Consider the following 12,362-nt stretch of genomic DNA (forward strand, 5'->3'; position numbering starts at 1 on the left):
ACTGTCCCAAGATCCTTAATGTTTCATGGAATTGTTCTATAACAAGCCTGAAGTCAGACATCTTGTAACTTATAAAGTTAATGACAAGAAACTTTTTGTTTAAAGTATCTTCAGTCGTGTATTTGGATTCAAGAGAATCCCACGGTTCTTTTGCAGTTTCAACATTTTGATAGATATCAAATAGAGAGTCAGACATACCATTGAGAATACGACCACGACAGATGTAGTCATCATTGTCCAACTTTGATCTTCTTTTTGTAGTCTTCAAAGTTTCATCTTCAGTGAATTATGGCATGTGTGTACTCAGATCATACAATACTTTCAGAGTAGTAAGAAGAAAGTGCGTCTTCTTCTGCCATCTATGAAAATGTTGCCCTTCAAACTTGTTCAATTTGTCAAACTTGATTGTCATGTCCTTCACAAAATCGACAATTTCAATGATTACAAAATACTTCGATTTTGGTTAGATGTTTGGAGTTAAAATCACTTGGAAATTATGAGAATCGTGTTAAACGCTTTCAAATCGAATTATTTGGGCGGTACTCCCAAATCATCAATTGGATAATACTCAGAACTTTGAGAGCAAGAAAAGAGCATGAGAAGTATGTTTTCATTCGTACCCTTATTTTGACCAAAACATGCTTAAATATGTCTTGTGTCTAAAACTGTCACAAGACAGTTGCAACATTCATAACTGACACAAAAAACCAGACATTTAACCACTGGATAAAAGCATAACCGACGGGTGTCCCAAAAATGTCACCAACAGCCAAACCTAACACAAAACGGTCATTTTAATAACTGGATAAAACACCGAACCAACAGGTCAAACACCGAACTACACACGTTCTGACTTAATCTTGTTCCGACACGTTTCGATCGTCACAACTCATTGGAAATGAACAGTGTCGTTTCGACGTGTTCCGATTCATCAGAAGTGAACAGTACCGTTCCAACTAGTTTCGATTCATCGGAAGTAAACAGTACCATTCCAATGAGTTCTGATTCATCGGAGCTCATCAGAGCTATTTCCATTCCAAAAAAAATATCAGTTCATAAATCATTTCAGTTTCGATATCATTTCCAGTTCCGAAATCATTTATCCCATACTTTGAATCTTTTATAAACTTAAACAAGTGTGTACTACACACCTTCCTTACTTGTTTAATGTTCATCAAAATTTATTTTGGTCAACAAGTCAATCCATTACACTTAAATACAATTAGTGAAACAATTCACCAACATTATAATCAATACTAATGGTCAACCAAAAACTTTTAGACCTCAGTTTAAATACATGTTTACCCAAATTTGCAAATCAATACTAATGTGTTCTCTCCTAATAATAGCAAGAAAATTATTGTTGATTATTGAATTATAAAATCATTTCACATTCCTTTGTACTTCAAGAGACTCAAATTCATAGTTAATAGGATCTAAAGTCTATTTCATATCATTAGGCAAAAAAAACCTTGATAAATAATATTCCCTTTGTCCCAAAATTATTGTCCACAGACAAAAAAACACATAGATTAAAAAAATATTTAATACCACTAACTTTATTAAATGAATTAACAGATTTACCCCTGTGTTACATTTAATTCCATCGTATGTGAACTAATAATGAGGGGTATTTTAGTAAAAGTGATATTTATTTTTAGAAAGTAAACTATTATTTTGGGACAAACCAAAAAGGAAACATGAAATATTAATATGGGACAGAGAAAGTAATAACTAACAATATTAGTTTCAAATAGTTTTTTTTACTTAATGAGCTTAATATGTTAAGTAGTTGATCTATACAACTTTTTTACTTGACCCGTACATAATGACTTGTTGAGTTAACTGAGAAAAAAAAAACTTAATATATTAAGACACTAACCGTTTACTCATTTCTCTATCCTTACAACTCAATTCACATTGAAATTGATGAATATTGTGACAACAAAGTTGGCACGAAATGGGAAAATGGTCATTTAGTCTTAGTCAAACAATTTACTCGATATAGGTAAAGAAAAGAATCTTTATGTATAAAATATTTTATCCAAATAGACGTTATTACTTGGTTAACCATGCCAATATTGGACTTAATGTATGGAGAAAAAAAACCACCTAAGTCTTGTTTAGTATTTGAATATCCTAAAGAGAAGAGCTAGGGGATGATACATCACTTTCTTCATTTCACATCTCTTGATTGCCAAAAAGGTTTCACTTGCCGTATGCCATAAGTTGAAACAAATAGGTCCCATGGATAACACCAGTAATGTTTTTCTTTTGTTTACATAGAAAAGACTAAATTATATTCTCATTTATGTTTCTTTAAAACAAGAAATGACCCAAATATTATACTTAACAACTATGTCTTTGTCATCAACACCGTGTAAATGATACAAAATTTGCAACTTTTGTCCATAAAAAAATAAAACAACACAGGACAAAAAAACTCATTATTGATCTCTTGTCTGTACAAAAAAGACGTAAACGTCTTCATCATACAACAGTTATATCTAAAAATATAGACACAAATATAATTATACCAACTCGATTCAGTCTTTTTTAACGGAAGAGTTTAGAACTATTACGATACCAAGATTGTCAAGTTAGAGTTAATCAACGGTCATTTACATGTTTTTTGTTAATAAGACAAAACAAGTTGTTTTGCATTTGTCAGTGTATGTCAGTATCCTGAATTGATGTCAATGAGACAAAAGTTGCACTTATTTGTCCACCAATAAAAAAAAAAAAGAAATAAGGCAGGACACGGACTCGCCTCTCGCTGTTGATTTCTCGTCTATATAAAAGACGTAAATACCCTCCTCATACAATTTGTAAAATACCCGAATCGGTCTTTGCTAAGGGAAAAGTTTGGGATTATTATGAATAAGGTAGCCTTTTCCAATTTAGGCGAACAATGATGTTGTTTGATTCTAGATATACGAATGTGTTTTTTTCAATGATCGATATTTTAAGCTATTTTAAGCGCCACTTGTCTTTTTTCTATCAATTTCTTCTAAAGCTGCCCATAGTTGTGGATCTTCATAATTTTTTATGAGAAGTGTCGGGTTTGCAGTCATGAGCATGTGTTCCGGATTTCTAGTTGATAACCCGACAACTGGCATTCCAGCCGCCACACCAGCTTTTATCCCAGAAACCGAGTCCTATAACAACAATGTAGTTTCAGTTATCATTGTAGGGGTAAATCTGACAAAAAGAATTTTCCAAGAAAAAGGGAAATTAAATAATACCTCACAAATGAAAGTATGGGCTTTTGATACATTGAGAAGTTGAAGAGCTTTTAAGTAAGGATCAGGTGCTGGTTTTGGGTGCTCACATTCATCACCAATGACAAGACAATGGAAGAAATCAGTAAGACCAAGAGTTGAAATCATGAGCTCAGCATTTGGCCTTGGGGCATTAGTAACAGCTGCTCTTTTCAATCCATGATCTTCAATCCATTTTGTTAGTTTGTATAAACCCTTTATAGGCTCCACTTTTTCCTTCACCAATCTGTATACAGAAAACAAAATCAAACACACAGATAGAAACATATACAAAGTGTCAACAAGAGAAGAGGGCTTACTTCCTAAAATAAGCCTCTTTGTCTTCACAGAATTTTAATCCCCTTTGGATATCATCAGGGAAAAGGACAGCTGCAATGTCATCGTTATGTTTTCCAGCAATGTTCTTAATAAAGAAATCTTCGTCTATTGGAACCCCACCATTGAAACCGATCTGGTATCATGAAACATTTATCAAGATGAAAGTATTGTAATGGGGCTTATGAAGGGAGAAAAAGGTAGATGTAAATGTGACCTCTTGAAGCATTTCTTGAAAAGCAATGTGGTGGATTGGATCTGAATCACAAAGAGTTCCATCAACATCGAATAATACTGCTTCGAGTGGAGCAAGTGCCACAATTGTAGCTTTGCTGTTGTGAAGAACCAAAGAATGGAGTCAGTAAGTGTAATTCTTATTTTGTTTCTTTCATATGGATGCATTATGCATATACAGATTGCAGATAAACCGAATTGTATAGATTTCACTTGATTAAAGCCAAAATCGAGTAGGTAAAGTTATAATTGTCTCATTAGTCAGTTTTGGTATTGGAGTATTGGTTACTGAAAACGTAATTATTCAGAGCCATATAATCGTGTGTATGCAAACACCCCCAAATTGGAACCACAACACGAAAAATGTGAAAACATTCTCTCTGTTCAAATCTAGTAAAGCCTAGGAGCATTGTTACACATGGAAGAAGGTTTCATCAGCTAAATTCGATTCAATTATAAGTATTAAATCGCTCAATATGAGAGGGAAAAATTGGATGCTAGTCTTGAATTCACGATGTTATTAGATGAATCATGAACATGATTACATCATCATATAAAGTGAATCGGACCTAACAATCGAACACACTTCTCATGTTAATTAATCACAAATCAATCAGCGATTCCTCGATTCAAAATGAAAATTACGTACAAAAGGAATCGTGTTAGTGAGCATCGGCAAGGTATATTTAGAGCAATCAGATCAAATTATCAAACAACTACGTAAACGAACTCTAGAACTGATTTACAGAGCGATCATAAGTGGAATTGTTTACCCGTTCTCTGAAATATCACTAGCAGACGCCGTCATCGTTCTGAAAGGTGTGGAAGAACAAATCTGAAATCTGAAATGTGAAATCAGTAAACCACTCGAAATGAATCGAAATGGAATCTTGAAACGAATGTGCTTCGAAGTGTCTGTCTATGGTAGTCTTAAAAGAAGTTCCAAAACGTGACATTTGTATGGTGGCTCTTATTCTTCCACGAAATTCTCGGTAAATAATAAGAAGTTAACTTTTATTTTAAATAATATGTTTTATTTTTTTTAGTTTATTTAATATCAACTTCTTAATATATTCCATAAACAGTAGCTTGTTGCCGTTTGTCTATGGAACTATCATATTTTTAATTGCAATTTCTTTCCTTTAACCACTATCCGGTTAATGAGATGAAAGTCAATATTATAGGAAGAAATTTTCATTATAATCTACTATTTTTTACTATAATAAATGAAGGTTTTTTTGCCACATGTCATCTTTTCATTCATTTGGACACATGTCATTTTCTAAAATTTTTAAATTTTCTATTTTCCACTTGTCATTTTATTGTATTTTTCATTTTATTAAATTAAAATTCCATATTTAATATGTAAGGTAATATATATGTAAAGTATTTATTAGAAATGGTTTATATATATGTAATGTATTCAATATATTAAAGTCTTACTAATTTTAATAATTTAAATTTTTTCTCATTTTTCTTATAAATTCAAACTTTTTCAAATTGTTAAAATTTCATATTTATTTTTTTTAGTTAAACCCATGTAATATATGGGTCTCACACCTAGTTTTAATATATAATTATGGTTTAGTGTCTTCTATGAATAACATGAATTTTCATTTACATGACATTCTATCCATTCTATGAAATAATATCTTATTTTCTATAATAATGGATTCATTTATTTAGGAATTACATGTGATGTCATATGTGATGTCATGTATGTTACTAAAATTCATATCAATTTTAACACAGTTCATACCGAAAATAAGAGACACGGTGGTTACACTGCAAATTTCTTTGAAAAACAAATGATTTTAATTAACCAAAATAAAATAGCTGTTTAAACCGCAAAATGACCAAAATGTAATGACTTTGTTATATTGTCATTTTTTTAACAACCCATATTTTTTACCCAATCATTGTTTTTATTTCATGTTTTGGGTAATTAGGAATTAATTGTTTCTATTAAGAATGTTTCTTTGTATGTTATATATTATAAGTTTTTTTTTATAAAAGACCGTTTTTTTTCCGTTTTAGACTTTTTTTTTTTGTAAAAAAACAAACTTTTACCTATTACTTGTTATTTCAGCCCCGAGTAGGTTATCAACAAGTAAATTTTTTTTTTATAAAAGACCATACATTTTTGCATTTTTTTTCGTTTTAGACCTAATTTTTTGAACTTAACTTTAACATATTTGTTTATTATTTCATTAGTGGAGACGGTTACCAAAAGGTAACTTTATATCCCTAATTCATGTGTGTCCTAAGCATCGATAACCTAAAAGACTAACTGATTCCAAAACCATATGTCATGTTTCTGGTTGTTCTTCTTCTTGTACACCATATAGGGTCCCCCCTGAAATGGTTTCTTCAAGCTAGGAACATAAACTTAGTAGAGAATACTGAAATAAAATTTTGTTATTGTGAGGATGAAATTCATCTTTTTACCTCTTGTCCCAAAGCAATTTTCACAATATTTAGTTTGTTTGCAAATGTTGTCCCGACATTATTTTCACAATGTTTGATGATATAGTAACTGTGACATTTTTTCAAGTAATTTGTTATTTTTTTACCTATAAGGTCATTTTGTCTCAAGTATTTATCAATATTTTACAATGAGTATTAAATTTATCTGACATCATATATATGGAGGATCATAGACATAAGCTATTTTTTATTTTTTGTAACCTCCAACATGAAATTACATCGCTTTGGCATTCACATTAGTTTCATGTTGAATGTTACCAAGGTAAAAAAAATAGCTAATATACGAGATCCTCCATACATACATGTCGAATAAATTTGGTACTCATTGTAAAACATTGATAAATACATGAGACAAAATAGACATAAAGGTAACAAAAATGTCAACTTACTTGCAAAATTGTCCATTTATACTGCCAAAAAAATTACTATAAGACATTTTGAAAATAATCTTGGGACAACATTGAAAACATACTCAATCTTGTGAAAACAACATTGAGACATGAGGTAAATAGATGAGCCTCATCCTCACTAAAATAATTTTATTTCAGTATTTCTTACTAAGTTTATGTTCTTAGTTTGAAGAAGAAATCATTTCAGGGACCTTATATGGTATACAAAAAGAAGAGGAAGAAACATAAACATGACATTTTAGGTGATCAATGCTTAGGATACATGTAACTTAGGAGGATATAGGTTTACATGTTGGAAATTGACTCCATTAACAAAACAATAATGAATAGGTTAAAATTTGGTTTGTTTTGAAAAAAAATAGATTTAAAACAGGAAAAAAAAAATACAAAATATAGTCTTTTATAGAAAAAAAAAATCAAATTACTTGTGAGGGTTGAAATAATAAATAATATGTCAAAATTGGGTTTTAAAAATATAGGTGTAAAAGAAAAAAAAAAATGAAAATATAAGGTATTTAAAGGAAAAACTCTATTATACTGTGTAACAACTATATGATCTGCAAACGCTGCCTTAAGTTGTGCCAAGGTAAATTTGGTTTTATAATAGATAATGAGTAAATCATGCTATTATTTATGTTAAAAGTATATTATCGATAAGTATGAGTCTTGCATAAAACATGTTTTTCCTTTTTGTTTATTGACATTAAAATGTTTTTATCAATTAGAGACAAAATTGTAAAAATGGTCTCTGTGGTGTACATTTTTTTGGAGTATTGGTCCAAACCCCGATTTTTTTAGATTGGTGGTCCTTTTGAGCTAATTTCGTTGCGGATTTGGTCATCCGATAAACCGAAATGACTGTAATGCCCTTCTGATTTATTTTTTATGTTTTTTTCTATTTAATTTAAATGAAAAAGAAAATAATTAATTAATTTGGGCCGACATCTCTCTCTCTCTCTCTCTCTCTCTCTCTCTCTCTCTCTCTCTCTCTCTCTCTCTCTCTCTCTCTCTCTCTCTCTCTCTCTCTCTCTCTCGCGCGCGCGCGCGCGCGCGCGCTAAGAAAAAACCTACATATCTTCTTCTCCTCAACTCACATATAACTCAAAGCCATTAAAAATCAGATTAGCAAAAAGGATGATACGAAAGTAACGAAATTGGTGGTGTGTTGGGTTTATAAAAAGGAAAGAGAAATGTTTTAGGACTCGATTCGGTGTTTTTTATTGATAGAGCTAAAGGGGAGATGGAGATCTGTGTGATCTGCAGGTGACGAAAGAAAGTACAGAGGGTTCTTGATGGGTGATTTCAGAAGGAGATGGTGAGAGGGGATGTAAGTCCAAGATGAAGAACGGTATTACAACATCAGAGAGGATCATTGATTTGGACCTAGAAGACAAGAGAGATACGATTGATTCAGCCGCTTCATCTTCATCCAGTGGAAACCTCTCTTGCGAGATCTTAAAAGGTATTTTGGTGCTCTGCTCCGATTGATTCAGGGGTAAAAGGATAAATCAAGATGCACCTGTTATGTGTTCAAGAACTGATCATAACCTAAATCAAAAATCAAAGTTGCAGGTGGTTGAGGAAGATGATGATGGACCACGAAAAGAACCAAACCCACCAAAGCGTTGTGAAACCGAAGCCGAAGCCTTGTGAAGGGTTTCTGCAACAGGAGAATTTCTCAACGAAGATAATTGAGAGCATTTCGCCTGAGGATTTACAGCCGATTGTTAAGATCTGTGTGGATAGTCTGAGGTCGAGTTATGGAGGAATTAGAACGACAGGTTTCTTGTGAAGGAACAGACGTTGCTTCAATCGGATTGTTGGAAATACCCTTTAGCTCATATTTAGTTTATGTTTATGTGTGATTGAGTTATGATCGATGTTTATTTAGGGATTCAGAAAAGTGGATCCGGATCGATGGGAGAAAGAACAAATGAAGACGAGTGTGTTTATGATTAGAGAGAGAGAGAGAGAGGTGGACCCTTTTTTTTTAATAATTAAAATAACTATTAAATTTAAAAAATTGAAAAATAAATACCCTAAGGGTATTATAGTCATTTCACTATTTTGAGGGACAAAAAACGCAATAAAACTAGCTCAAAAGGACCATTCCCGAAATTCGTACAAAATTTGGTTATACATGTGTGTCTATACAATGTGATTATTTTTTGAGATTATCTTTATTTAAATAGCATTTCAGAATGGGGAAAAGCGATATCTTCTATCATATTACTTACTTGTGAACTAGTCAAATCATTGTGTAATATACAATGAGTGATAATCAACTTTTATTTTTTAGTTTGCTCATTAAAACTTGAAACTATGAAAAATGACGAAATAGTTAAAAAAAAAATTTGTTTTATTTAAAATGAGTGGTCAATGGCAAGATTTTATTTTAGAGTAGACCAAATAATATACAAAATATGAACAAGTGACAAAATTCTTTAATCTTAATTTCTTTTATTTAACAAAAATGTATATTATACATATAATATATATGTAACTTTACTTTTTTGTGGGTGGGCCAAGGCTCACTCTTGCCCTATATTGACTACACCCGGTTGATTTTTTTTTTCTTTCTAACTATGGTTGGTATAAATGATTTTTCTTTTTTTGAATGTTCAAAGATCTTTGTTAATGATTTTCAAAATTAAGTGACTAAATGAAAAAGTAAACCATAGTTGTTTTTGCATTATCTAGAAATCAATCTATACAAAATAAAACCCAAATATTGGTATATGACATATATGACCAAACTAGTGCAAAGTGTCCATATAAAACTTTGTAAATAAGATCTAAGTTTTACTACTCAACATGACTCTTGAAAAAATGACACTGCGTGTATTCAAGTTTTATCGAATACTATACACTAGCCTATTCACAAAACAAACTTCATGCCAAAAGCAAAAACAATACCTTTACAATGCTTTGTAAATCAAATATGATACAATATGTACATTGTTTTGTACCTAACCATTTCCTCTTTTTCATGCACTTGAGTTTTCTTTATCTGGACATCTCTTGTACCATAGGAGGTGCTTGTCGATACATTGTAGTTTCTTGCCTATACCTTTCCCTGTTTCTCTCCCATCCTATAAAAACCAAAAAATATAAACCATATACATGTATGTATAAACTATACATTGTGTTTGTTACGCATGACATAACTGTATTGGGTTGGACTCGATAAGTTTTCTAAGGCTTAGATAATAAGGATGAGATGAAGATTAATGTCTTTTTCATAAATGAGATTAAAAGCAAACCCATGTCCACTTTTTGGAGTGGGATATAATCATACAAAAATGCAATTTGTGTCCTATTAACATTAGAATTAGTTCTAATCCAATGCATGTCAAATGATATCTTATTCTCCATAATATGAAAAAGGGTACCTTGGAAAACTATAAATCCTTGATGTTCGAGTTGACGATATTGTTGACATAGTGCACACTGATGACACCATAGATGAAGACAATAGTCACTAGACAAACTTCCCTTTAGATTCCATTGTCTTCTCATTTTGGTGCGATATAAACCATTATAAAATGTAGCTAAAATAAAACCAACAATCCACCCTTGATAACCCATGGCACCGAAACATTTATGTTTGAATAGTATAAGCCATATATAATCAAGAATTTCCATAAACCCTATTTGGACCACATATAAAAAACAATAAAGTGATCCCGGTTCAGTCCAACCTACAACATTTCAAGTAAATAATAAATTAGATGTTGCAACTTTTAAACGGTTAAAATGTCATAAATATGTAGTAAATCATTTTTTCAGTAATTGTTATAAAATGATATATTCGAACATAAGCAGCTCAAACTTTTTACTTTTTATATGATTTTTAATAGTATTTTGTAAACAAGACCGTTGAAAAAACAATGGTTTTCAATATGGGTTGTTATAAATATATGACATAATACAATTTTATGTAGAGATTTTTTTTTTTCTTTCAGAATGCTGACTTGTTTCTCCTTCGTTAACAATTTCTGCAATCTTCCCAAATGCAACACATGGACAAAGAAGTACCAAAACACCTGAAAATTGTGGAAGAAATTGAAATTAACTCAATAAATAGGTTAGAATATTAATAAATTGTTGAAAATAATATGTATTGAATTCATACTTATTTTGAAGTCGGAAAAGCAATCGTAAAGACCAACTGCCCAACTATTTGGTGGGTTAGGATAATAAATTGGTTCTTGGCCGGCGGCAAGAGGTGTAGGAAGAGGAAACGGCGGAGGAATGCCACCGGAATTTGGCCAAAACATCGGCATCATTTGGTTGCCATTTTGCACGTTTGATGATCGTGGTGATGTAAATTGGCTGTTGATGGTTGTTGTTGGTTGCATAAATGGCGGTGGCGGTGGATTCCGGTGGTGGATTTGAGATTGATTTGGGGTTTGCTTCATTGTTTTTTATTTGAAGAAAGGAAAGAAAATAACGTATTGATAGGGAACAAATGTTCTTATGAGATGAATTAATCTTTTTTCTGAAAGTTATACATGAAAATTTGATGATTGTTTTTGCTTTTGTTTGGAAAGAAACAGACGTGATTTTGGAGATTTTTGAATGATTATCTAAAAGCTAACAATGTATTTGGACAAAATCTCTAATTTTAGGCTCTTCAAAATACTCTTATACCCTATAATCTTTATTACTTTATTATAATAGTAGTAATAACTAAGTACAATATTTTAATATTATTAAAAAAAAACTCAATGTATTATTTTCTAATGCTAAAATAAACTATTATATTATTAGGGTTATATTATAACCCGTGTGTTACACGATGATTAATAGTATAACTTTTATGTTATAAAAAAAAAAAACAAATTATTTGATTATACAATCGCAAACAAATTTTATTTTACTCTTCATCACCATCTATCATTTTGTTCCCCAACTCTAACTCTTTCTGTTTTATCTTTTAAACTTACTATGAATTTTGTCATTTCTTCTTTCAACTTCAATGTTTCACTTTTTCCTCTTCGCCTTCTCGCAACTACTTTCCAACTTTTAAAATGTTTCAATGCGACATGACACAACATATTTACAACATCTAAATTTTAAAGTGAAACCCAACACAAAAATAAACAGATTGATACAACACGATAATTAAAAGTGTCGGGTTAGGGTCAAACTCTCTCAACCCATGTAATGTCTTGACACAACATAACATGCTTGTCGGGTCTAATTTTAGGACCAACAATCCAGATTCTTTATTTTTATATTGTGATTAATCTTTAACTTTGACAAAAAAAAATTGTAAGATATTTGTACTCATAACGTGTGACCAGTGGCGAAGTATGTATGGGGCCAGGAGGGGCAGTGCCCCCCCCCCCCCCCCTAATTTTTAGGTTAGAAATAGGAAATATAGTTCAAAAAATTTAATTACAAGGCCTATTATCTTCAAACTTGAGCTTTGGCCCCTCCCGAATCAAACTCCAAGCAAGCATAGTCTGACCGAATCAGACTCCAGAAATCACGTTCGGTTCTTCCCCAATTTCGTTGAATCGCTGCTGCTTGATGTCGCTGCTGTCGCTGAATTGTTGCTCGCTGAGTCGCTGTTGGCCTGTTGGTCTCACACTCTCACTCTCGCTATCGCCCATCGCACCAAAAATCA

At 31.7% G+C, this 12,362-nt stretch overlaps 2 protein-coding genes across 2 annotated transcripts; both read right to left on the reverse strand.

The window, feature by feature from the left end:
- Positions 1-2,848: 2,848 nt before the first annotated feature.
- LOC145057092 (Haloacid dehalogenase-like hydrolase (HAD) superfamily protein) lies at positions 2,849-4,761 on the reverse strand. Its single transcript, XM_079004860.1, has 5 exons — positions 4,604-4,761; positions 3,814-3,928; positions 3,581-3,732; positions 3,246-3,507; positions 2,849-3,158 (listed from the first exon to the last, which is right to left on the reverse strand). The coding sequence occupies exons 1-5, from the start codon at positions 4,636-4,638 to the stop codon at positions 2,976-2,978; spliced, it is 747 nt and encodes a 248-aa protein (XP_078860986.1). The 5' UTR covers positions 4,639-4,761; the 3' UTR covers positions 2,849-2,975.
- A 4,829-nt stretch (positions 4,762-9,590) lies between these two features.
- On the reverse strand, positions 9,591-11,271 carry LOC145058815 (protein PLANT CADMIUM RESISTANCE 11-like). The gene is made up of 4 exons (XM_079006703.1): positions 10,863-11,271; positions 10,702-10,773; positions 10,120-10,428; positions 9,591-9,819 (listed from the first exon to the last, which is right to left on the reverse strand). The coding sequence occupies exons 1-4, from the start codon at positions 11,146-11,148 to the stop codon at positions 9,734-9,736; spliced, it is 753 nt and encodes a 250-aa protein (XP_078862829.1). The 5' UTR covers positions 11,149-11,271; the 3' UTR covers positions 9,591-9,733.
- Between the last annotated feature and the right edge of the window lie 1,091 nt (positions 11,272-12,362).

The sequence above is a fragment of the Lactuca serriola genome, chromosome 6 (assembly GCF_051521515.1).
Source record: "Lactuca serriola cultivar US96UC23 chromosome 6, Lser_US96UC23_V15, whole genome shotgun sequence".
NCBI classification, from domain to species: domain Eukaryota; kingdom Viridiplantae; phylum Streptophyta; class Magnoliopsida; order Asterales; family Asteraceae; genus Lactuca; species Lactuca serriola.